Here is a 27,425-nt window from a genome sequence, read left to right as displayed (position 1 = left end):
CGGAGAGGTTCAGGGAGGGAATTCCAGAGCTTAGGGACCCAGGCAGCTGAGGGCACAGCTGCCAATGGCGGAGCGATGGGAATCAGGTGGGGGGGGAGGAGGCAGGGGAGAAAATGCCGGAATTAGAGGAGCGCAGAAGGTTACAGAGATAGGGAGGGGCAAGGTCAGAGAGATTTAAATAACAATTTTTTTTAAAAATCAAGGTGTTGCCAGACCAGGAGCCAGTGCTCTTCAGCTGGTACAGAGGGTGACGGGCAAATGGGAATTGGTGCAAGATAGGGCACTCGAAGTTCAAATTGAGAGAGAGACTGGAAGACGTCGGCTAGCCTTGGAGAGAACTTGGAGTCCAGGTTCCACAAGGGATCACCAGCTCATCAACAAGTGGACCAGCTACCATGTAATGCCAACAAGCTATTTGACTTCAAGAGCCTTCACAGTCGATCCCCATCCTCTCCATACCCTGAATACTGGCACACAACATCCACTAGGAATGACTGGAGAAGAATTGGGAGCACAATCGTACTGGTTTTCTCTCCATTCCCCAATAATTCCTCCTCATCCCATTAATCCAGGCCGACACTTCAGGACCAGCTCAGTGAGGTGCCACGTCACTGGATGAACCATCCTCCAGATGGATGGCGAAATTTGAGCTTCCCCACTGCCCCTCCCCCGTCCCCACCATCAGCTGTGCCTCAGAGCTGAAGGATAAGATCCCACTACAGGGAGCGGATAGAGGCTGGGAGCTCTCCCGGGTATCCTGACCAACATTCCTTCCTCAAACCAACATCAGGGAGGAAGAAAAAGAACCCACAGTTAACCAGATCCCCTCATTCCTGCCCACGGGTGAGATAATAATGTGCTAAAGGACTGCTTTGTTCAGCTAGGACCCCAGGGGAACAGATTCCCCCAAATCCAAGGCGCCTTGGCTGGGTTCCGTCTCGGTGTGAGCCAGGCTTGGCTAGGGAGAAAATCAGCAGGAGTCCGTCCCCGAGGGGGAGGGTAGGACCACCCCTCTCCCGGGGTGTGGGGAGATGGAGTGGCGGGCAAAGGGAAAGGGAGCATGGTCAAGAGGAAATGTTCAGGGCAGAAGGAGCGGTCTTAAGATGCACATAAGAAATAAAATCAAGGAAAGTGTTTATTAAAAAATAGAAATATGTCAGAACCATGAAACAGATTATTTTATGTTTCAGCCTCCAAACTCCATCAAACACTCCCAGGACAGGTACAGCATGGGGTTAGATACAGAGTAAAGCTCCCTCTACACTGTCTCCATCAAACACTCCCAGGACAGGTACAGCACGGGGTTAGATACAGAGTAAAGCTCCCTCTACACCGTCCCCATCAAACACTCCCAGGGCAGGTACAGCACGGGGTTAGATACAGAGTAAAGCTCCCTCTGCACTGTCCCCATCAAACACTCCCAGGACAGGTACAGCACGGGGTTAGATACAGAGTAAAGCTCCCTCTACACTGTCCCCATCAAACACTCCCAGGGCAGGTACAGCACGGGGTTAGATACAGAGTAAAGCTCCCTCTACACTGTCCCCATCAAACACTCCCAGGACAGGTACAGCACAGGGTTAGATACAGAGTAAAGCTCCTCCACACTGTCCCCATCAAACACTCCCAGGACAGGTACAGCACAGGGTTAGATACAGAGTAAAGCTCCTCCACACTGTCCCCATCAAACACAGTTACAGTTCAAAACCATTTGATCTTGTACTGCATTTAGTGTCACATCCCTTTTCCTCTCATTAACCCTACTTGCTAACTACCCATCATGTGGAACAAGAAGAAATCGACACTATTTTCTGCTCGGGTAAGTTTAGGCGGAGAAAGTGCTGGAAATGTTCCAAAGCCTGTTTTTCTCTGGAGAAGCCTTAGTGCTAGGCCCCAGAAAGGGCGGAGCCCAAACCGCTGTAAAGGTCGTTGGATAACCTTCGAGATAAAAGTCAGTAACAATAAAAAAAAGAGAGACAACAGTTTAAACCATACCTGGTGAACAAAGACATCCTCTTTTGTGTCGTTCCTGGAAGAGAAGGAAGAGGGTAGAAATAAGGCCAAGAATAATTTCACACACACACCCAAATTCTATAAGTCTATAACAGCGTTCACACTTCAGGTCATTCCAAAACCCTTCTCAACCAATGATGGGCACATGTGGTTACAGGATACAGTCACTCTTTCTCAGCTACAAGACAGAAAAACATTAGGTGTCATTTTTTTTTTAAAATCTCTAATGTATGAAACACGACAGCCATATTACACAAACAGCAATAACAAAACCCGCTTTTTAATCTTTAAAAGCGTTCTTGGTTGACGGATGAATATTGCTCAGGATGCAACTCAGCTACTCTGCTTTGGAAGAGTGGTCATGGGATCTTTTACATCCAACAACGGAATGGGAAACAAACAGGGACCTGGCTCCACGTTTGAGCCGGACAGTCCAAATTACTGGGCGAGGAAGTGGGGAGGTGCAGACAAAATGGAGAGTGCTCTCTGGGATCGACAGCATGTACAGATGGACTTATACCAAAAACTGCTCAAAAAAGGTTAAATAAAGAGGAAACATGCAAGCGTTTTTTTTTGATTGCAGTGTGGAGTTTCCCCTCCTTCTGTACCTACTAAACTGCTGGGCTGACATAGGCGAATACCTCAGGCTTTATTACCATGGAAACACCGGCAAACTTTGCCAACTTGTCTAAAGCTGTGTCATCATAGCAACACTGGCAGGGCCACGTATCGCTTAAATATTCAGATCATAAAAACGGAGAGAGCGGCACCGCAGAAGGTCCGAGGCAAGGGGTTTTAACGGTCAGACAGGGCTGGGGCTCATCCCTCGAAGGTGGCCTGACCCAACAGTGGGCTTTAAAATTCTGAAGGGGTTTCGATAGGGTGGATGTAGAGAAGATGTTTCCACTTGTGGGGGAGACCAGAACTCGGGGCCATCAGTATAAGTCAGTCACTAATAAACCCAATGGGGAATTCAGGAGAAACTCCTTTACCCAGAGAAGGGGGAGAATGTGGAACTCGCTCCCACAGGGAGTGGTCGAGGTGAATAGTATCGATACGTTTAAGGGGGAAGCTGGATAAACACATGAGGGAGAAAGGAATAGAAGGATAGGCTGATAGGGGGAGATGAAGAGGGGGGTGGGAGGAGGCTCGTGTGGAGCAGAAACACCAGCACAGAGCAGGTGGGCCGAATGGCCTGTTTCTGGGCTGGAAATACTATATAGCCAGTTGCTTCTATCAGGACAGCCCTGCCCACAGGGAGCAAGTGGGTGACTCAGGAGTGGAGCAACACAGGAGAACTCTCTCTCCCACATCACTGAAAGGGTGCGGCATCAGCAGATAAGAAACTGTGCCACACCAGGACCGAGCCAGTCTGCCAGGATCCCTGGCCTGTGCTCAGTTAGCTTACCCCGGCCAGAATGCAGATGGAGATCGAGAGCCCACAATGGGACTCAGCACTTCGCAAGGGAAAATAAAGGAGGAAATATTCTCCAACAATAAAATTCACAGGCAAGACAGAGAAACATTAGGTGTCATTTTTTTTTCATTCATGGGACGCTAGACCAGCATTTATTGCCTGTCCCTAATTGCCCTTGAGAAGGTGGTGATGCCCTCTCCCATTCTCCTCCATTACTACCCTATAGGTGCAGGAGGCCATGTAGCTCCCCTCACCTGTTTCACCTTTCATTGAGATCTTAGCTGATCAGCAACCTCCATATCCCAGCCTTTACCCCCATATCCCTTAATAATCTCGGTGTTAAGGGAAATCTACCAATCTCAGGTCGAAAATGAATGAATCTAGCAATTGTCATTTGTGGAAGAGAGTTCCAACTTCTACCACCCTTTTTGTGTAGAAGCCTTTCACAATGTCACTCCTGAAAAGCCTGGCGTGAAGTTTGAAGATTGCGCTCCATAGTCCTAAGCTCAGCAACTAGCGGAGATAGTTTCTCTCTACCCATCTTATTGACTCCTCTTAATATTGTGGAATATGGAAAGATAGAGAATATGGAACCTGTCTTCAGCAGCCATAGGGGAGAGCGGGGGGAAATGGAATCTGGGACTGGCAGGGTGGGGTGGGGTGGGGAGGGGGGTGGTGGAAAAAGAAATTACCTGTTAATGAATCCATAGCCATTTCGGACATTAAACCACTTCACAGTACCGAGAACACTTGTAGCTGTGATAAGCAAGAGAGAGAGAGAGGGTGTGAATTGGGAGAAAAAGATTTCAAGACACAATTATTCCCAAAGGGTGCACCAGATTTATTTCCCCAACACTGCCCCCCCCTACCAACCTCACTTCACAGGCAATGCCCTCTCACAAGAGGCAGCAGACAGGCCAAGTGAGACATATCATTTATAACAGAGGTTAAATATAGATACTCAGCTGAAAAGTAAAGACATTAAACAGGGGGGGAGGTGCTGGAGATGGAAGAACACAGCACCTCTCCATACATCAGGACATCCCAAAACATTTGACAATGATCAGAGTGCAGCTCCTGCTGTAATGTAGGGGGAAACTGCAGCCAGTTTCTGTGCAGCCAGCTCCTACAGGTATCGTTTAAAACAAAGACGAATGACCTGATGACTGGGTTCAGTGGCTGCGGTCCCAATTCGCTGCCCCCTTTCCCCAAATTACTAGCAGCCGCTACACCTCAGAAGCTATTTACTGGCTGTGAAGTGGGGTCCAGTAACGTAGTCGTCGTATGACTGAGCTAATCATCCAAAGACTGAGCTCAAATCCCTGCTGGGCTCTTTGAATGCAGTTTAAAAATCTGGGAAATTAACAGTAAAAGTCACATTATTGTAAAAACCCAACTGGCCTCATCGCAACACCACCCAGCTCAGCCTTTGTCACAAAAGTGCAATCGAGGTAGATCATCAGCCATGATCTAACTGAATGGCAGATCAGATTAGAGGGGCTGAATGGCCTCCTCTTGCTCCTAGGTCTTACATTCAATATGCAAATTTAGAACATAAAACCCACTCAAACGTATAGAAGCCACCACCCCCACTTCCCCCCACCAGAGCCCATCACACCATTCACATGGCCCCTGATGGGCACATGTGGTTACAGGATACAGTCACTCTTTCTCAGCTACAGAGACCAGGTGACCATGAAGGAGGAGCATGCAATGTAAGTACACTTGACATCTTCAGCAACCAGTTGGCACCACAAGGAATGGTCTCTCTGGTTGCTGCATAGTAATTACTATAATTTTAGTTTTACAAGTTTCCTTTTTTAAAAAGTTTAAAATTAGATTCTAAGATTCTATTAGCAATTCTTTTTCACAAGGGGACACTATGGAATGTTTGGGGCCTAATTAAACAGGCTTAGCCTGTCACACATGCCTGGCAGCCATCTTAGAAAGGCACCTCCCATTCACTCAGTCACATGGTAACAGTCACATGACTGAACCATTGGTCAAGGACGTAACTGTGGCTTTTGGGAAAAGTTTTAGGACAGCAGGTTGCTTCAAGCAGCAAAGGTCATTCCTAGAAATCTTTTGAAGATAAATCAAACGGGGTGGAAATATACCAGCAGACTGGAATCACCGATTTTCTAGTGGGAACGAAGAACAACAAACTAAAGGTGCAGCTAAAGATAATCGAGATTGTAATCACGCCAGGAAATTACACTCGGATTCCATTTTAAATAAAATCACAATCACTGGCACTCAACCGCCAGTCTCTAACTCACTCCTGGGTATCTATTATTCTATATATAAACCCCCCCTGAACCCCTCGATTAGATTCCAGTCTGTAACTCACTCCCGGGTATCTGTTATTCTTGATATAAACCACACCGAACCCCTCGATTAGATTCCAGTCTGTAACTCACTCCCGGGTATCTATTATTCGATACATAAACCACCCAAACCCCTCGATTAGATTCCAGTCTCTAACTCACGCCCGGGTATCTGTTATTCTATATATAAATCCCCCGAACCCCTCAATTAGATTCCAGTCTGTAACTCACTCCCGGGTATCTATTATTCGATATATAAACCACCCCAAACCCCTCGATTAGATTCCAGTCTGTAACTCACTCCCGGGTATCTGTTATTCTATATATAAACCCCCCTTGAACCCCTCGATTAGATTCCAGTCTCTAACTCACTCCTGGGTATCTATTATTCTATATATAAACCCCCCCCCCCGAACCCCTCGATTAGGTTCCAGTCTGTAACTCACTCCCGGGTATCTATTATTCTATATATAAACCCCCCCGAACCCCTCGATTAGATTCCAGTCGGTAACTCAATCCCAGGTATCTGTTATTCTATATATAAACCCCCCCTGAACCCCTCGATTAGATTCCAGTCGGTAACTCAATCCCGGGTATCTGTTATTCGATTGTTCTCACTAGAGCGACGGAGATTGAGGGGCGACTTGATAGAAGTTTACAAAATTATGAGTGGCATGGACAGAGTAGATAGTCAGAAGCTTTTTCCCAGGGTGGAAGAGTCAATTACTAGAGGACATAGATTTAAGGAGAGAGGAGAAAACTATAGAGGAGATGTGCGGGGCAAGTTTTTTACGCAGAGGGTAGTGAGGGTCTGGAATTCGCTGCCAGAGGAGGTGGTGGAAGCAGGTACGATAGTGGTGTTTAAGAGGTAGCTTGACAAATCCATGAATAGGATGGGAATAGAGGGATACGGACCCCGGAAGTGCAAAATGTTTTAGTTTGACAGGCAATATGATGGGCGCAGGCTTGGAGGGCCGAAGGGCCTGTTCCTGTGCTGTACTTTTCTTTGTTCTTTGTATATATAAACCCCTGAACCCCTCAATTAGATTCCAGTCTGTATCTCACTCCCAGGTATCTGTTATTCTATATTTAAACCACCCCGAAGCCCTCGATTCGATTCTAGTTTATACTTCACTCCTGGCTGGATATTGGATAATATCAAAAACACAGGAAACTAAATTCAATCAATCAGTTAGTCTGTAATCTCTAATTTAATTCTAAGAGTTTAACCCCCCTTTCCAACAGTTTACACCGGGGATGGATTGCTGATGGTCTCCGGAGGGTGTATGGTAGCTTGTGTGCAAGATTGAATTATACCCCCTCAGGATCATGAACACAAAGAAAGCCTAAATTTGGCTTCTCACTCTGTTGTAGTTCTGATATGATTGAGGCTTAATCATCAAGAATGGGTGGGGGGGGGGGTGGAGTGAGTAAGCATCTCTCTCTCTCTCTCCACTGTCCCACCTCCTCCATCCCTCCCTTTTGGAGCAGCCAGAAGTCTCCAGGCCTCCTCTCTGTATTCCCCCAAGCCCACCAGTGTCCCTTTAAATCAGGACAGCAGAGTGTAAGGTCACTTTAAGAAGGGGGGGGGGGGGTGAGGGCGGGTGAAGAGCACGAGCCGTGGCAACAAATCAAAGTTCACTTTTTTTTATTAAGATTAAGAAGGGATTCAGGGGGGGAAAAGAAAAGCAACGATCTCAAACATGTCACTCCCTGAGAAATAAGCCTTAAAAAAGGCTGGTGGAAAATAAAACGAAGCTACAAACGCCTGCACAACATGTTTACCTTTCACAGCCTTAAAAATTGGAGAAGGTCCATTTAAAAAGGGTTCAAAAGTGATATGGAAATAAAGCGTTTAAAACCTGGAAGACAGAGAGAGTGCCTAGAACAACTGTTAAAAGTGGTTAAACTTGAGAAAAGTCTGCCAAACATTTTCTCCTTTCCCCCCCTCGCAGCCCAGTCGGTCAGTTTTGGGAAACTGCTGCTGCTGCTGTTTATCCCCTGCCCCGTCCACGTTATTTTTTTTCCTACCGAGTACTTTCTTCTCCCCGATGCTGGGAGGGGTCCTGTCGGGCTGAATCTCCACCTCACTCATTGTCCTGGGAGCCGGCACTCAGTCTGGCTTCACTCCGCTTCCAGGGCCTCTCTGTGTGTGTCTGGGTTTAATTCCTTTCCCACCCCCCCCTCGCTACCCCAGCAGCCTCCTCAACACTTGTCAAACTTTCAGCCCAAACTTTTTCTAAAGTCCGGGGCCCCGGGGGGGCGGGGGGGGCGGGGCCGGCCGGCAGAGCCGCTCTCCCATTGGCCGGCCTGAAATTAACATGCGCGCCCCCATTGGCTGAGGCCGCCCCCGCGGCAAAACTTTTCGTTCCAAACTGAGAGATGTGCTTGAAACAGGAAATTTGCTGCAATCACTTCCCTCTGGCTCTGCCAATTGGGAAGTTCACCTGTTTTTAGGTGATGATGGTTCTTAAATTCAGTTCCAGTGGTGGAGATTGTGGAATGGCTCCTGTCCCTCTGCACAGCAGCTTTTTTTAACCCACTCCACACAAGGTTTTGGTTGGAACACCCTTTTCTGAACTGGATTAATAATAATGAGGAATCTCCCAATTTAAATTTTAATATTAAGCAATGGATCTGACAGAGGTCCTCAAAAATCACGAGCACTATGGACAGAAGTGATCATCTTATGAGCTTTTAGGGACAGTTCATGTTTAAAAACACATCCAAACACACACCCATCACCCAGCACCACAAGATTTCACATTTTTAAACAAAAACAAACTTTCTTGTATAAAAGACGTAATTAAACAAAGCAATAACACTAACTTATCGCAGTGATTTACAGTGACTTATGCTATAAACCCAGCTCTACTCTGTACTACTTCTCCCCAGGAATTCGCTTCTCCATCACAAGGTTCATTCACTTTACCTGGGACCAACTCCAAGGTATGCCACAGCCCACAGCCCTCCCGACCTCACCAAAATCACAATGATTTCTTCCCAGTGTTGCAGTTATTCTTTGAGATACCAAATGTCATGGGGATCCTTCCATTAGCTTTCTGCCATGAATTCTCTTCAAAGTCTCACGTCCGTGGACTCTTCAGTTCAACTGTGAGCTTCACTGCGTCCTTGCTCAGAGATTTAAGCCTCAGGAACAGCCCTGGTTCCTAATGGCCCTCTGTCCTTCCACAGCTTCTGCACAGCTGCTGGTCCCACAGCGGATTCCCAGCTCCTGGCATTTGCTTTCTCTCTGCTTGTTCTCTCTGACTGCCCAAGCTGTCTGCTTCCAAGCTAACTGCAAACTGTTTTCTGCCACAAGACTCTCTGAGGACCACTGTACATTTCTTCCTCTAGAGCTTCAAGCTAGGCAAATCTTCAGCTTCTTTTCCCCTCACAAATTCCAACTGAGCTCAAGCTCTATCCGCATTCTACGCAGTGAACGATAAAGTTAGTATAAAACAAAAACAGAATTACCTGGAAAAACTCAGCAGGTCTGGCAGCATCGGTGGAGAAGAAAAGAGTCAACGTTTCGGGTCCACATGACCCTTCAACAGAACTGAAGTATAGTTAGGAGAGAGGTGAGATAAAGTTAGTATGTTCTCTGCTTTAGAGGCCTGACTAACATTTCTTTCCTTTGACTCTCCCAGCTCAGTGAGCTCCAGCCCACACCAAAACCAAAACTGTAACTGTCTGCTTTCAGAGCAAAATCTTTTATTCATTCACGGGATGTGGGCGTCGCTGGCTGGGTCAGAATTTATTGCCCATCTCTAGTTGCCCTTGAGAAGGTGGTGGTGAGCTGCCATCTTGAATGGCTGCAGTCCATGTGGTGTAAGTACATCCACAGTGCTTTTAGGGAGGGAGTTCCAGGATTTTGACCCAGCAATTGTGAAGGGACGGTGATATAAGTCAGGATGGTGAGTGGCTTGGAGGGGAACTTCCAGCTGGTGGTGTTCCCATCTATCAGCTGCCCTTGTCCTTCTAGATGGTAGTGATCGTGGGTTTGGAAGGTGCTGCCTAAGGAGCCTTGGTGAATTCCTGCACTGCATCTTGTAGATACACACTGATACTACTTTGTGTCGGTAGTGGAGGGAGTGAATGTCTGTGGATTGGGTGTCAATCAATCGGGCTGCTTTGTCCTGGATGGTGTCAAGCTTCTTGAGTGTTGTTGGAGCTAACCCTAACCCTAACTCATCCAGGCAAGTGGGGAGTATTCCATCACACTCCTGACTTCTGTCTTGTAGATGATGGACAGGTTTGGGGAGTGAGGAGGTGAGTTACTCGTCGCACGATTCCTAGCCTCTGACCTGCTCTTGTAGCCACAGTATTTATATGGCTAGTCCAGTTCAGTTTCTGGTCAATGGTAACCCCAGGATGTTGATATTGGGGGCTTCAGCAATAGTAATGCCATTGAATGTCAAGGGGCGATGGTTGGATTCTCTCTTGTTGGGAGATGGTCATTGCCTGACACTTGCATGGCACGAATGTTACTTGCCATTTGTCAGCCCAATTCTCGATATTGTCCAGGTCTTGCTGCATTTGGACATGGACTGCTTCAGTATCTGAGGAGCCGCAAATGGTGCTGAACATTGTGCAATCATCAGCGAACATCCCCACTTCTGACCTTATGATGGAAGGAAGGTCATTGATGAAGCAGCTGAAGATGGCTGGGCCGAGGACACTACCTTGAGGAACTCCTGCAGTGATGTCCTGGAGCTGAGATGATTGACCTCCAACAACCACAACAATCTTCCTTTGTGCTAGGTATGACTCCAAACAATGGTGTATTTTCCCCCGATTCCCATTGACTCCAGTTTTGCTAGGGCTCCTTGATGCCACACTCGGTCAAATGCTGCCTTGATGACACTCACCTCACCTCTGGAGTTCAGCTCTTTTGTCCATGTTTGAACCAAGGCTGCAATGAGGTCAGGAGCTGAGTGACCCTGGCGGAACCCAAACTGAGTGTCAATGAGCAGGTTATTGCTCAGCAAGTGCCGCTTGATATCACTGTTGATTATCCCTTCCATTATTTTACTGATGATGGAGAGTAGACTGATGGGGTGGTAATTGGCCGGGTTGGATTTGTCCTGCTTTTTGTGTACAGGACATACCTGGGCAATTTTCCACATAGCTGGGTAGGTGCCAGTGTTGTAGCTGTTCTGGAACAGCTTGGCTAGGGGTGCGGCAAGTTCTGGAGCACAAGTCTTCAGTACTATTGCCGGAATATCATCAGGCCCATAGCCTTTGCAGTATCCAATGCCTTCAGCCGTTTCTTGATGTCACGTGGAGTGAATTGAATTGGCTGAAGACTGGCATCTGTGATGCTGGGGACCTCCGGAGGGGCCCATCTTGGTCCAGTTCCAAAATTTTGTACAAAAACTGTCTCTCCCACAGTAAACTCTTGGTTTACTGTAGACATCATGATTTACTTTCTGACTACCCTGGTTTCTCTGCACTTTCCCCCTAAATTAGGGAAGACGAGACTCAATCTCGTACAAAGTCGGCGCTTCATTAACAATTCTCAAGCTGTTAAACCAGTGGTCACAAAAGGAGTTTTGCAATAGCTGAACAGAAATCTTGAAATTCATGTTTCATGCAGTTGATGTAATTTATATGGATTTCAGCAAAGCCTTTGACAAGATCCCACATGGGAGACTTATAAAGAAAGCAAATGCACATGGGATACAGGGTAATTTGATAAGGTGGATTCAAAACTGGCTTAGTTGTAGGACACAGAGGGTGATGACAGAAGGATGTTTTGGTGACTGGAAGCCAGTGTCCAGTGGCGTACCACAGGGATCTGTGCTCGGTCCCCTATTATTTGTCATTTATATAAATTACATAGATGACTATGTTGGGGGGAGGATTAGAAAGTTTGCGGATGACACAAAGATTGGCCGGATGGTTAACAGTGAGGTTGAGTGTCTTGGGCTACAGGAAGATATAGACGGGATGGTCAAATGGGCAGATAAGTGGCAGATGGAATTTAACCCTGAAAAGTGTGAGGTGATACACTTTGGAAGGAGTAATTTGACAAGGAAGTATTCAGTGAATGGCATGACACTAGGAAGTTATGAGGAACAAAAGGACCTTGGCATGTGTGTCCATAGATCTCTGAAGGCGGAGGGGCATGTTAGTGGGGTGGTGAAAAAGGCATATGGGACACTTGCCTTTATCAATCGAGGCATAGATTACAAAAGTAGGGAGGTCATGTTGGAGTTGTATGGAACCTTGGTGAGGCCACAGCTGGAGTACTGTGTGCAGTTCTGGTCGCCACATTATAGGAAGGATGTGATTGCACTGGAGGGGGTGCAGAGGAGATTCACCAGGATGTTGCCTGGGATGAAACATTTAAGTTATGAAGAGAGGTTGGATACACTTGGGTTGTTTTCATTGGAGCAGAGAAGACTGAGGGGTGACCTGATCGAGGTGTACGAGATTATGAGGGGCATGGACAGGGTGGATAGGGAGCAGCTGTTCCCCTTAGTTGAAGGGTCAGTCACAAGGGGGCATAAGTTCAAGGTGAGGGGCAGGAGGTTTAGGGGGGATGTGAGAAAAAACTTTTTTACCCAGGGGGTAGTGATGGTCTGGAATGCGCTGCCTGGGAGAGTGGTGGAGGTGGGTTGCCTCACACCCTTTAAGAAGCACCAGGATGAGCACTTGGCACATCATAACATTCAAGGCTATGGGCCAAGTGCTGGTAAAGGGGATTAGGTAGGTAGGTCAGGTGTTTCTCACGTGTCAGTGCAGACTCAATGGGCCGAAGGTCCTCTACTGCACTGGGATTCTGTGATTCTCCGATAATATTCCCTCTGATAGTTTCTCCTTACCTGTTTTAAAGGTTTGTACTGCTCTTTCAAGTCATCACATGAAGGATGTGTCAGTGCTGTTCTGACATGTTTCATTCCACCTAGGTACACGAATCTTTGGAATTCAGTGCCAGTGAAAGCCATATCATTGTCTGACACAATAACTTCAGGCAAAGCATGAACACTGAAACTCTGGCACCGTTTCTCAATGGTTGCAGACGGAGTAGATGATCTCACTTCAAACACGTTTATCCATTTGGAATGTGCGTCGATAATCACCAGAAACACGCACCTACATACTCTCTATGTGCTCTAACCCAGGGTTGACCCGACCACTCCCACGGATGCAGTGGAGCTGAAATGGGCAACTTCTGTTGTTGCTGGCACTGGAGACAGTGGTTCACCATTTTTTCTATGTCACTGTCTATACCTGGGCACCAGATATAACTTTGTGCAAACATCTTCATTTTCAAAATACCAGGATGCGCACTATGAAGTTCTTCCAATAATGGTTCTCTTCCTTGCACAGGGGTAACAACTCTTGCTCCCCATAAGGTGATACCATCTTGACAACTCAGTGATGACCTACGTACAAAGAATGGTTTTAATTCTTCAGGGACTTGTGCATTTGACCATCCTTGTAATACTTGTTTGCAGACTCTTGCTAAAATTGGATCCCGATTTGTCCAATTCTTTAACCGTCTCATGCAGACTGGTGAGGAGTCCAGGAAATTGAATGCAAGTACTGCCTCTTGAGTTACTGGAACAAAGGGCAAAGGGAGTCTGCATTTACTATACACACACCTGAATGGTGCATAATACTCGTATGCTGACAAAATTAAAGCCCATCTTTAAATTCTAGCAGAGACTATCGGTGGGATTGCCTTATCTTCACTAAACAATCCTAACAGTGGTTTGTGATCTGACGCCATGGTGAAGAGTCAACCGTGTAAATATTGATGGAACTTCTTTACTCCAAATCCTATCGATAAGCCCTCTTTTTCAATTTGTGAGTAACCTTTCTTGGCTGCAGGAAGGGTTCTGGATACTTATCCTACTGGCTTTTCAGCTTTGGTTTCTGTTTTCCCTTTACCACAGGGTTTTGTCTCATCCTTCACTTTGATTTCACATTTCTCTCTGATGTAATCTTACCTCGGTTCAGTTCGGGGGGCTGAGCTGCCCATTTGCTTCTTGGAAATGGCTTTTCCTTTTAAAGCCTCTTCTGTCTCCATCAACTGATTCTTCAGCTCTTTCTGTCTCTTGTTTGTATCTTTCCGTTTCCTCTTGGAACATTGAACATCGGCGGGTTTTTCCTTCCAACTGTTTCTTCAGTTGGTTCAGAGTGGCACTGCATTCATTTAGCCTCTTTTCACGATCTTCCCGTGGAGCCAACTCTGACCTGAGGGACCTGTGCTTCCTGTGAAACTTCTTCGGATCTTCCATCTCATTCCAAAAGCCACCATCATGTTCCCTCGTCAACCCAGGATTTCTTCCTGTCCTGACCTGAAAATTTTCTGACCCGTTTAGTTTGATTTCCTTCAACCTATCACAGCCCAGAAAGCTAGGTCCTTCTCCTGTTACAACAATTACTGACAGCTGGGCTGTCTGTATGATACAGGCACAGGGGTGATGCCTTTCGCCTGTATTGCTTCTCCTGAATATGTTTTTAACTGAGCAGCGGTTTTCTCCAGACTCAATGGCTGGGTACCTTCTGTGAGGTATTTAAAGCTGTGTTCTCCCACCGCTGTGGTCGATACTCCTGTGTCCACTTCTATGAGCAGAGGATTTATTTGAATTGGTTCAGTTTTCCTGGCCTTCAGATTGTGTAGGGAATAAACGTCAGCCTCAGTAACTCCTGACTCATCCATATTGTGCACTTCATTTAACGTGACCTGCTGTCTAAATGGCTGCCTTGATCGAGTTCTGTGCTGTTTAACAACATACCCTTTTTGTGACAGGAGTGGCATTTTGCCCCTTTAAATCTACAGACTCCAGGTGCATGATTTCCCCACATCGGTAACATTTTATCTCCTGGGTTAGCTGGTGAGCTGCTTCCAATATTTCTTTTTGTTTTTCGAGCGATAGGGACTGTGTCCCGCTTCACGCTAGCCTCCCTGGTCTTTGCGCCATGCCCAGCAGCAAGTTCCCACCCCAGCTGCAAAACGGTGCCATGTTGCACACTCTACAGAGCCTGCGAGTCCCTCTCAGCACTCTCCATTGCTAGCGCTACCTCCATGGCACACTTCACGCCTATCTCAACCTCTGCAAACAAACGGCACTGAATGATGTGGTTGTTAATGCCACAAACTAAACGTTCGTGCAATATGTTGTTTAAAGTCACAGTTTATTCATTTTTTTATTCAATCATGGGATGTGGACTTTGCTGGCTGGGCCAGCATTTATTGCCCATCCCTAATTGCCCTTGAGAAGGTGGTGGTGAGCTGCCTTCTTGAACCGCTGCAGTCCATGTGGTGTAGGTACACCCACAGTGCTGTTAGGGAGGGAGCTCCAGGATTTTGACCCAGCGACAGTGAAGGAACGGCGATATATTTCCAAGTCAGGATGGTAAGTGACTTGGAGTGGAACTTCCAGGTGGTGATGTTCCCATGTGTCTGCTGCCCTTGTCCTTCTAGATGGTAGTGGCCATGGGTTGGGAAGATGCAGTCGAAGGAGCCTTGGTGAGTTCCTGCAGTGCATCTTGTAGATGGTACACACACTGCTGCTACTGTGCGTCGGTGGTGGAGGGAGTGAATTTTTGTGGATGTGGTGCCAATCAAGCGGGGCTGCTTTGTCCTGGATGGTGTTGAGCTTCTTGTGTTGTTGGAGCTGCACTCATCCAGGCAAGTGGAGAGTATTCCATCACACTCCTAACCTGTGCCTTGTAGATGATGGACAGGCTTTGGGGAGTCAGGAGGTGAGTTACTCACCACAGGATTCCCAGCCTCTAACCTGTTCTTGTAGCCACAGTATTTATATGGCTAGTCCAGTTCAGTTTCTGATTAATAGTAACCCCCGGGATGTTGATGGTTGGGGAATTCAGTGATGCTAATGCCATTGAACATCAAGAGGTGATGGTTGGATTCTCTCTTGTTGGAGATAAGACCATAAGACATAGGAGCAGAAATTAGGCCATTCGGCCCATCGAGTCTGCTCCGCCATTCAATCATGGCTGATAAGTTTCTCAACCCCATTCTCCTGCCTTCTCCCCGTAACCTTTGATCCCCTTACCAATCAAGAACCTATCTATCTCGCTCTAAAATATACTCAATGACCTGGCCTCCACAGCCTTCTGTAGCAATGAATTCCATAGATTCACCACCCTCTGGCTAAAGAAGTTTCTCCTCATCTCTGTTCTAAAAGGTCTTCCCTTTACTCTGAGGCTGTGCCCTCGGGTCCTAGTCTCTCCTACTAATGGAAACATCTTCCCCACGTCCACTCTATCCAGGACTTTCAGTATTCTGTAAGTTTCAATCAGATCCCCCCTCATCCTTCTAAACTCCATCGAGTATAGACCCAGAGTCCTCAAGCGTTCCTCATGTTAAGCCTTTCATTCCTGGGATCATTCTCGTGAACCTCCTCTGGACCCTCTCCAGGGCCAGCACATCCTTCCTGAGATACGGGGCCCAAAATTGTTCACAATATTCTAAATGTGGTCTGACCAGAGCCTTATAAAGCCTCAGCAGCACATCCCTGCTTTTATATTCTAGTCGTCTCAAAATAAATGCCAACATTGCATTTGCCTTCCTAACTACCGACTTAACCTGCAAGTTAACCTTAAGAGAATCCTGGACTAAGACTCCCAAGTCCCTTTGCACTCCAGATTTCTGAATTCTCTCCCCGTTTAGAAAAGTCTATGCCTCTGTTCTTCCTACCAAAGTGCATGACCTCACACTTGCCCACGTTGTATTCCATCTGCCACTTCTTTGCCCATTCTCCTAACCTGTCCAAATCCTTCTGCAGCCTCTCCGCCTCCTCAATACTACCCGTCCCTCCACCTATCTTTGTATCATCTGCAAACTTAGCCAGGATGCCCTCAGTTCCTTCATCTAGATCATTAATGTATAAAGTGAAAAGTTGTGGTCCCAACACTGACCCCTGCGGAACTCCACTAGTCACCGGATGGTCATTGCCTGACACTTGTATGGCGCGAATGTTACTTGCCACTTGTCAGCGCAATGCTCGATATTGTCCAGGTCTTGTTGCATTTGGATATGGACAGCTTCAGTATCTGAGGAGTCGCAAATGGTGCTGAACATTGTGCAATCATCAGCAAACATCCCCACTTCTGACCTTATGATGGAAGGAAGGTCATTGATGAAGCAGCTGAAGATGGTTGGGCCGAGGACACTACCCTGAGGAACTCCTGCAGTGATGTCCTGGAGCTGAGATGACTGACCTCCAACAACCACAGCCATCTTCCTTTGTGCTAGGTATGACTCCAACCAGTGGAGAGTTTTCCCCCTGATTCCCATTGACTCCAGTTTTGCTAGGGCTCCTTGATGCCACACTTGGTCAAATGCTGCCTTGATGTCAATGGCAGTCACTCTCACCTCACCTCTGGAGTTCAGCTCTTTTGTCCATGTTTGAACCAAGGCTGTAATGAGGTCAGGAGCTGAGTGGCCCTGGCGGAACCCAAACTGGGCATCAGTGAGCAGGTTATTGCTAAGCAAATGCCGCTTGATAGCACTGCTGATGACCCCTTCCATTACTTTACTGATGATGGAGAGTAGACTGATGGGGCAGTAACTGGCCAGGTTGGATTTGGGTTGGATTTGTCCTGCTTTTTGTGTACAGGACGTACCTGGGCAATCCGGGTAGATGCTAGTGTTGTAGCTGTACTGGAACAGCTTGGCTAGGGGCGCGGCAAGTTCTGGAGCACAAGTCTTCAGTACTATTGCCAGAATATTATCATATACCATAGCCTTTGCAGTATCCAGTGTCTTCAGCTGTTTCTTGATATCACGTGGGGTGAATCGAATTGGCCGAAGACTGGCGTCTGTGATGCTGGGAATCTCCGAAGGATTGTAGCAAATGCTTCATCCTTATCTTTTGCACTGATGTGCTGGGCTCCTCCATCATTGAGGATGGGGATATTTGTGGAGCATCCTCCTCTAGTGAGTTGTTTAATTGTCCACCACCATTCACAACTGGATGTGGCAGGACTGCAGAGCTTAGATCTGATCCGTTGGTTGAGGGATCACTTAGCTCTGTCTATCACTTGTTGCTTATGCTGTTTGGAACACAAGTAGTCCTGTGTTATAGCTTCACCAGGTTGACACCTCATTTTTAGGTATGCCTGGTGCTGCTCCTGGCATACCCTCCTGCACTCTTCATTGAACCAGGGTTGATCCCCTGGTTTGGTGGTAATGGTAGAGTGGGGGATTTGCCAGGCCATGAGGTTACAGATTGTGTTCGAGTACAATTCTGCTGCTGTTGATGGCCCACAGCACCTCATGGATGCCCAGTCTTGAGTTGCTAGATCTGTTTGAAATCTATCCCATTTAGCACGGTGGTAGCACCACACAACATGATGGAGGGTATCCTCAATGTGAAGACAGGACTTCATCTCCACAATGACTGTGCGGTGGTCACTCCTACCGACACTGTCATGGACAGATGCATCTGCGACAGGCAGGTTGCTGAGGATGAGGTCAAGCATGTTTTTCCCTCTTGTTGGTTCCCTCGCCACCTGCCGCAGACCCAGTCTAGTGGCTATGTCATTTAGGACTCGGCCAGTAGTGGTGCTACCGAGACACTCTTGGTGATGGATATTGAAGTCCCCAACCCAGAGTACATTCTACACCCTTGTCACCATCAGTGCTTCCTCCAAGTGATGTTCAACATGGAGGAGCACTGATTCATCAGCTGAGGGAGGGCGGGACGTGGTAATCAGCAGGAGGTTTCCTTGCCCATGTTTGACCTGATGGCATGAGACTCCTTGGGGTCTGGAGTCAATGTTGAGGACTCTCAGGGCAACTCCCTCCTGACTGTATACCACTGTGCTGTCACCTCTGCTGGGTCTGTCCTGCCGGTGGGTCTGGGACATTATCTGTAAGGTATGATTCCGTGAGGATGATCATGTCAGGTTGTTGCTTGACCAGCCTGTGAGACAGCTCTCCCAATTTTGGCCCTAACACCCAGATGTTGGTAAGGAGGACTTTGCAGGGTCGACAGGGCCATTGTCACTTCCAGTGCCCAGGCTGATGTCAGGTGGCCCATCCAATTTCATTCATTTTTTTGTGACTTTGTAGCATTTAAATGCCATTCCAGAGGGCATTTAAGAGCCAACCACAAGGTCTGGAGTCACATGTAGGCCAGACCAGGTAAGGGCAACAGATTTCCCTCTTTCCCTAAGTTCCCTCCTTAGTGAGGCAGATACTTTTCTACAACAATATTAAACTTTTAATTCCAGATTTTTATTGAATTCAAACCAGTCATTACCCTGGGTCTCTGGATTACTAGTCCAGCAACAATACCACTATGCCATCCCCTCCCCTCAGTGCTCCGTTAACTGTTTTAACTTCACGGTGTATGTTGTGATCGACTCATTGGGGGCCTTTGCTCGAGAGTTAAACTTGAATCTTTGCATGATCACCCAAGGTTTAGGCTGAAAGTGTCCTTTCACGGGGTCTACTAACTCGGCGAGGGATGTGGAATTTGGCGCGTTCGGAGCTGTTGAGCTATGGATTAGGTTATAGGTTTTGCTCCCGCAGACATTTAGGGGAATCGCATTCTGTTTCTCCCCCGCTGTTATTTATCAGCTATAATGTAGAAACCTAATCGCTCAATGGATTGACTCCAGTCCTCGAAGAGTGAGTCGTACGGGTCAATTCTGCCAAAGAGAGGCATTGCTGGTGAGTACACTTCTTCTCTTCCTTCCCTTAAAATATCAGATTACTCACAGTCGCGAGGCGAGGCACTGTGTCAGTGCTATTTACCCTCCCTGCCAGTTGTGATAAACTTGGAGAGTGCAGGACTGGTTTCTTGTAAGAAACAGTGAACTTTACTTACAGACCCCAGAGGAGACCACATGCTTGTTCCAAGGCCAAGGCTAAAAGGCTCTGCCCCTAAGATTCCCCACGCTTAGGGCTGATTGGTCTATACAGTCACATGATGCACATAACAGGAAGAAATGGTTTAACTTACGATCATGACACTGTGGGAGCGAGTTCCACATTCTCCCCACTCTCTGAGGACTACAACATACACCACCTTTAACATAATGCTTCAGAGGAATGTTATAGAGCAAAATTTCATGCTAAGCCACATAAAGAGATACTGGGACAGAGAAAAGAAAGGCTTGTTTTTGTTTTGCGCTTTTCACAACCACTGGATGCCTCAAAGCACTTTATAGCAGTGAAGTGTAGTCATTTGTTGTAATGTAGGAAATGCAGCAGCTAACTTGTACACAGCAAGATCCCACAAACAGTAATAGGGTAATGAGCAGATAATCTATTTTGTGACGTTGGCTGAGTGATAAATATTGGCCAGGACACCATGGGAAACTTCCCTGCCACAAAATCTTTTGCATTAACCCAAGCAGGCAGATGGTTTAACATCTCATCTGAAAGACAGCACTTTTGACAATGCAGGGCTCCGTCAGTATCACACCGGAGTGTCAGCCTGGGTTTTTGTCCTCAAGCCCTGGAGTGGAACTTAATCTTCTGACTTCAGAGGGGAGAGTGCAGCCCACTAAACCACAGCTGAGGGGCAGAGGCAAAAGCTTTGTTAAAGAGGTAGGTTTTAAGGAGTGTCTTAAAGGAGGACAGAGAATTAGAATGGTAGGGAGGTTTGGGGAGGGAATTCCAAGGCTAAGGCAGGCAACTGAAGGCACAGCTGCCAATGATCGAGATGTTAAAACCAGGAACTCTCAAGGGATCAAATTAGAGGAACTCCGAGATCCTGGAGGATTGTAGGGCTGGAGAAGATTACAGAGCTTGAATCATAGAACAGATGGAGGCTGAGTATGTACCACTTGATACTGCTATGAGTGTCCACTCCATTACTTTACTGATGATGGAGAGTAGACTGATGGGGGGGTAATTGGCCGGGTTGGATTTGTCCTGCTTTTTGTGTACAAGACATACCTGGGCAATTTTCCACAGTTCCAGGTAGATGCCCATGTTGCAGATGTACTGGAACAACTTGGCTAAGGGCATGGCTAGTTATGGACAACATATGTCTTCAGAACCGCTGCTGGAATATTGTCAGGGCCCATAGTCTTTGTAGTATCCAGTGCCTACAGCCGTTCCTTGATATCACATGGAGTGAATCGAATTGGCTGAAGACTGGCACCTGTGATGCTGGTCCCCAGCTGCAGAGGAAGCTGAGATGGATCATCCACTCCGCACTTCTGGCTGAAGATTGTAGCAAATGCTCCAACTTTATCTTTTGCACTGATGTGCTGGACTCCCCCATCATTGAGGATGGGGATATTCGTGGAGCCACCTCCTCCAGTGAGTTGTTTAATTGTCCACCAGCATTTCGAGGAAGAGTAGGGGAGTTCTCAGGTGTCCCTGAAGCATTAGCCCAGGCCCCTGGATTACTGGTCCAGCAATATGACCAACATGGTGCTTTTTCCGGTGCTCTAGTTATATTCTTCCAAAGCTCCCTTGATTCAGGACTTGCCCCCCATGGATTGGGAAACTGCCAACATCACTCCACTATTTAAGAAGGGTGAAGCGGTGTTGAGGGAGAGCTACACTGTCAGAGGTGCCATCGTTAAACTGAGGCCCTGTCTACCTGCTCAGGTAGCTGTAGAAAGACCCCATGGTCACAATTTCGAAGGAGAGTAGGGGAGTTCTTCCTGGGGCCAATATTTATCCCTCAATCAACATCGCAAAAAACAGATGATCTGGGTCATGATATCATTGCTGTTTGTGGGATCTTGCCGTGTGCAAAGTGACTGCTGCATTTCCTACATTACAACAGTGACCACACATCAAAAAAGTACTTCAGTGGTTGTGAAAAGCGCTAAATAAATGCAAACCTCTCTTTTCCTGGCCTGATCACAGCAATTAGACTCAAAGGCTCATCCAAGGTCCCACAAGAAGTAGACAAGTGTGAAGATGAGCACGGACAGGGTGTTCTACGCTATGGTTTTTGAATGAGCTGCAAACACTCATTGTAAAGGGTCCCACACCAAGAAGAACCAACTTTGGGAAGATGTTGTACCAAACTTGATGTGACGTCGTACCTTAGTTACCTTTCACAACTCTGTCCCATTTGTAAATACTTAGATGGTCATTACTCCAAATGATTGACCCTTAAGACTCCTTCCTTGGACCTTTTGGCCCTTGGCTATTGTCTGCGACTGCTCCTGTGAAGTACTTGGGATGTTTTACCACACTAAGGTGCTGTATAAATGCAAGTTGTTGTTGTCTCAGTTCATCCCTTGTTGTGGATGAATACATATTTTGTAGCCCTGCAGTCTTTTCTATAATTGTGGAGCAGGCTTGATGGGCCCAATGGACTGCCCCTGTTCACATTTCTTTTGATCTTATGATCTTAGCTTGTTACTGACTGTTGAGGCTCCATCAGATTGAAAATGTGGGAGTGAACATCACAGATACCTGAGCAAGATTTGGTCTCTTGAGAGCAGGGGAGAATTTGTTTAATTTTGATAGAATTGTGGAGTTTGCCACACAACAGTTCAACTCCATAATTTAACAATGGATAATCGTTGAATGATATTCCAAACCTAATTAGTTAAATACACACAAAATCAAAATGGCAGGGCAGGTGATGTGTTGCAGCTGTAGCACGTGGACACTGGTGGACACCAGTGGGATGCACACCCGCGGTAAGCTGAGGAGCTGGGCTCCGAGTTTCGGACAATGCGATGCATCAGGGAGGAGGTAAGTTAGCTGGACACTTTGTTCCAGGAGGCTGTCACGCCCCATAGGCTAGGTATTTCCGATTTGGTCCATGGTCAGGGGACAGGAGGGTGGGATTGTAAATGAGGCATGTCCTGAGGACCCAGAAGGCAGCAATGGAGCAGGCACAGGCTTTTTGCAATTGTCCAACTGGTTCAGGGTCCTTGCAGCTTGTGTGAGCAGGGACTGCAGGGTGGATCAGCAAACTTAACACAAGCCATTCAAAGGGAGGGAGTGAAAAGGAATGTAGTTGTTGTAGGGGACAGTATAGTTAGAGAGGTAGACACTGTTCTCTGCAGCCGAGGGCCTGAGTCCTGAAGGCTGTGTTGCCTGCCTGGTGCCAGGGTTAAGGACATCTCCTCGGGGCTGGAGTGGAACTTGCAGTGAGAGGGGAAGGATCCAGTTGGGAACCAATGACATAGATAGAAGTAAGAAAGAGGCTCTGCTGAGGGAGAATGAGCAGCTAGGGACTAACTTAAAAAGCAGAACCAGAAAGGCAACAATCTCCGGATTACTACCTGAGCCACTAGCAAATCAGCATAGGGTAAATAAGATCTGAGAGATGAATGCATGGCTCAAAGACTGGTGTGGGAGAAGCGGGTTTTATTCATGGGGAAAGTGGGAGCTGTACCATTGGGACAGTCTTCACCTGAACTGTGCTGTGACCAGCGTCCTGGAGAATCATATAACTGGGGCTGTAGAGGGGGCTTTAAACTAAATTTTGGGGGAGGGGGTTTACATGAGGAAGGGTTTGGAAAGTTAAAGGATAAGGCAGTAGTGCAGAGTAGTGATGTGGGTAATGGTAATTAGAGTGTGACAGGGAGGGACAGAGCACACAAACATAAGAGTGCATCAGCAAATAAGGTCAGTGTAGGGAAAAACGTCAAAATGACAGAATTAAAGGTCAAGGAGTGTGCGCTGCATTTGTAACAGGATGGGTGAATTGATAGCACAAATAGAAATGCATGAGTATGGTATGATAGACATTACAGAGACATGGTTGCAAAATGACCATGGCTGGGGCCTGAATATTCCAGGGTATTTGACATTTCAGAAGGACAGGAAGAAAGGAAAAGGAGGTGGGGTGGCTTTGTTAATAACAGGTTGAGATCTGTTCGAGTAGTGAGAAATGATCTTGGTTCAGAGGAATGAAATGTAGAATCAGTTTGGGCGAAGATAAGAGATAGCAAAGGAAAGAATCACTGGTGGGAATAGCTTATAGACTCCCCTGACAGTAGCTATACTGTAGGATGGAGTATAAATCAAGCAATAATGGGGGATTGTAAGAAAGGTGCTGAAGTAATCATGGGTTATTTTAATCTTCATATAAATTGACGAATCAAATGGCAAAGGTAGCCTGAAGGATGTGTTCACAGAGTATATTCAGGAAAGTTTCTTTTGGGACAATACGTTCTGGAATCTGGAACCAATCAGCGAACAGGCTATTTTAGAGAAGGACATAAAATGCTGGAAAAACTCAGCAGCTCTGGCAGCATCTGTGAAGAGAGAATCAGAGTTAACATTTCCAGTCCATATCACTCTTCTCTGAGGATAGATTTTGGCCTTTTGACCATTGCCAATGTTAATCACTCCACCCTTGGTAGCCATACTTCCAGCTGCCTGGGCCCTAAGCTCTGGGATAAACCTCCGGGATAATGGTTTTGGAAATTCTGGCTGATTGAAAAGCGGTGTATAAATGCAAATTAAAATCACAATGGGTTTGAAATCTTTGTGTTGCTGGCCATAAATTGAAGGGGGAAAAGCGGGTGTGCATCGTGCCTAACCATGTCCACAGGGGGTCTCTGAGACATTCTCCTGCTCTGCTTCTTCACCTTGGCAATTGAATATATCCCAATGTAAATTTGGTAGGAAGTGCAGATATAAAATAAATAGTACAGCTTATCTTTCAGATTTAATAAATGAGTATAGTTTAACTTTCAGATTTAAGACATGATCTGGTGTGAATGTGATCTGCAGTTCACTGGGTCACACACTCTCACTTCTGAATCAGAAGGTTGTGGGTTCGAGTCTGACTCCAGAGAATTTAGCCTATAATCCATGCCGGTACTCCCAATGCTAGCACTGAGGGAATACTGCACTGAGAGGCCTTGAACCTTCTGGTCCCCTCCACCAGGTGAAGGTACAAGAACTCATGGCCACTATTGGAAGGAAAAGAACAGGGGGAGTTCCCCCCCAGTGTCCTGGTCAATACTTTCCATCAACCAAAATTGTGATCTCATGACTGTTGGGCTGAAATATTGCCGATGGAACATTTGGGGATGCCCTTGATCATTTAACATAAGAAATAGGAGCAGGAGGCCATTCAGCCCCTTAAGGACCAGAGTGGTAATTTGTGTGTGTTTTGTGGTAGATGTAGGTAGGGTTCTAAATGAATACTTTGTGTCGGTGTTCACAAGTGAGAGGGACGACGTGGGTTTGGAAATCAGGCAGAAGGACTGTGATATAATTAAAGAAATTAGCATAGAAGGGGAGGAGGTTCTAAGTGGTCTGGCAGGCTTAAAAGTAGATAAATCTCCAGGCCCGGATGAAATGTATCCCAGGCTGTTGAGTGAGGCGAGGGAGGAGATAGCAGGGGCGCTGGCAATAATTTTCAACATCTCCCTGGCCACAGGAGAGGTGCCAGAGGACTGGAGGACAGCCAATGTGGTACCATTATTCAAGAAGGGAGGGAGGGATAAACCAGGGAACTACAGGCCAATCAGTCTAACTTCAGTGGTGGGGAAACTATTGGAAGCAATTCTGAGGGACAGAATTAATCTACACTTGGAGATCCAGGGATTAATCAAGGACAGTCAGCATGGTTTTGGGAGGTCACGTCTAACCAGTTTGATTTAATTTTTCAAAGAGGTGACCAGGTGTGTAGATGATGGCAATGTATTTGACGTAGTCTACTTGGACTTCAGCAAGGCTTTTGATAAGGTCCCGCATGGGAGACTGATAACGAAGGTCAGAGCCCATGGGATCCAAGGCAATTTGGCAAATTGGATCCAGAATTGGCTGAGTGGCAGGAAGCAGAGGGTTAAAAACAAAAAACTACTGTGGATGCTAGAAATCCAAAACAAAAACAGAATTACCTGGAAAAACTCAGCAGGTCTGGAAGCAACGGCAGAGAAGAAAAGAGTTGACGTTTCCAGTCCTCACATCCTTCCTATAATGCAGATTCCAGAACTGCACGCAGTACTCTAGCTGTGGCCTAACCAGTGTTTTATACAGTTCCAGCATAACCTCCCTGCTCTTATATTCTCTGCCTCAGCTAATAAAGGCAAGTATCCCATATGCCTTCTTAACCACCTTATCTACCTGTCCAGCTATCTTAAGGGACTGATGGACATGTACACCAAGGTCCCTCTGATCCTTGGTACTTCCAGGAGGCCTGCTATTCACCGTGTATTCCCGTGCCTTGTTTGTCCTGCCCAAGTGCATCACCTCACACTTATCTGGATTAAATTCCATTTGCCACTGATCAGCCCATCTGACCAGCCCGTCTATATCCTCCTGTAATCTAAGGCTATCCTCCTCATTATTTACCACTCCACCAATTTTCGTGTCACCCGTGAACTTACTGATCAACCTTCCTACATTCAAGTCTAAATCATTTACATAAACCACAAACAGCAAGGGACCCAACACCGATCCCTGTGGAATCTCACTGGACACAGGCATCCAGTCACAAAAACGCCTCTCGACCATCACCCTCTGCTTCCTAAACAAAAACAGAATTACCTGGAAAAACTCAGCAGGTCTGGCAGCATCGTCGGAGAAGAAAAGAGTTGACGTTTTGAGGCCTCATGACCTATTTGAGGTAGAACTTGCACTTGGGCAGGACAAACAAGGCACGGGAATACACAATGAATAGCAGGCCTCCTGGAAGTACCGAGGATCAGAGGGACCTTGGTGTACATGTCCATCAGTCCCTTAAGATAGCTGGACAGGTAGATAAGGTGGTTAAGAAGGCATATGGGATATTTGCCTTTATTAGCTGAGGCAGAGAATATAAGAGCAGAGAGGTTATGCTGGAACTGTATAAAACACTGGTTAGGCCACAGCTAGAGTACTGCGTGCAGTTCTGGAATCCGCATTATAGGAAGGATGTGATTGCACTAGAGAGAGGGCAGAGGAGATTTACCAGAACGTTGCCTGAGCTGGAGACTTTTAGTTATGAGAAGATTTTGGGTAGACTGGGGTTATTTTCCCTGGAGCAGAGGAGATTGAGGGGGGACATGATTGAGGTATATAAAATTATGAGGGGCATAGATAGGGTCGACAGGAAGGAACATTTCCCCTTGGTGGAGGGATCAATAACCAGGGGGCATAGATTTCAGGTAAGGGGCAGGAGGTTTAGAGGGGATGTGAGGAAGAACTTTTTCACCCAGAGGGTGGTGGGGATCTGGAACACTCTGCCTGAAAGGGTGGTAGAGGCAGAAACCCTCATAACATTTAAGAAGTATTTGGATGTGCACTTGCGATGCCCGTGGCGTACAAGGCTATGGGCCTAGTGCTGGAAAATGGGATTAGAATAGTTGGGTACTTGTTTGACCAACTCGATGGGCTGAAGGGCCTTTTTGAGGTAGAACTTGCAGACCCCTAAGACTCTAGCCTGCTCCCCCATTCCATAAAAACATGGTTTATATTCTACCTCAAATTGTTTCGCTGAAGAAAACTGGCCTTGCCTTTGCCTCCTCTTATTTTTTCCGTTGACAATGCAATGTTGTCTCCTTGGGAGAAATGATGCTATTGAGGGCGCGGTCCCTTTAAGAGGCGCACCTGCCCCTCCCCCGGCCGCTCTGAGCCTGAGAGTCAGCAGAATCCTGCGCCTGCGCAACAGCGCAGGCCCGAGCGGGCGCAGTGCGCAATGATGTCGGGTGGGGGAGGGGAGGGGAAGCCCGCACGCAGGCGCAGTGCGCAATGCTGTTGGGTGGGGGAGGGAGAAGGTAATCCCGCACGCAGGCGCAGCGCGCCATGG

At 46.9% G+C, this 27,425-nt stretch overlaps 1 protein-coding gene across 1 annotated transcript in view; it reads right to left on the bottom strand.

Moving 5' to 3' along the window:
- Nucleotides 1-7,852, bottom strand: part of LOC144671723 (uncharacterized) — a 31,450-nt gene extending 23,598 nt beyond the window's left edge. Inside the window, exons 1-3 of the mRNA XM_078533735.1 lie at nucleotides 7,789-7,852; nucleotides 4,123-4,186; nucleotides 1,996-2,029 (exon numbers count right to left, since the gene is read on the bottom strand). Of these exons, the coding sequence (XP_078389861.1) occupies nucleotides 1,996-2,029; nucleotides 4,123-4,186; nucleotides 7,789-7,852 (162 nt within the window). The remainder of the gene's footprint in view (nucleotides 1-1,995; nucleotides 2,030-4,122; nucleotides 4,187-7,788) is intronic.
- Between the last annotated feature and the right edge of the window lie 19,573 nt (nucleotides 7,853-27,425).

This window comes from Cetorhinus maximus, chromosome 34 (genome assembly GCF_964194155.1).
Source record: "Cetorhinus maximus chromosome 34, sCetMax3.hap1.1, whole genome shotgun sequence".
Taxonomy (NCBI): Eukaryota; Metazoa; Chordata; class Chondrichthyes; order Lamniformes; family Cetorhinidae; genus Cetorhinus; species Cetorhinus maximus.
This window is presented reverse-complemented; position numbering and strand designations above follow the sequence as displayed.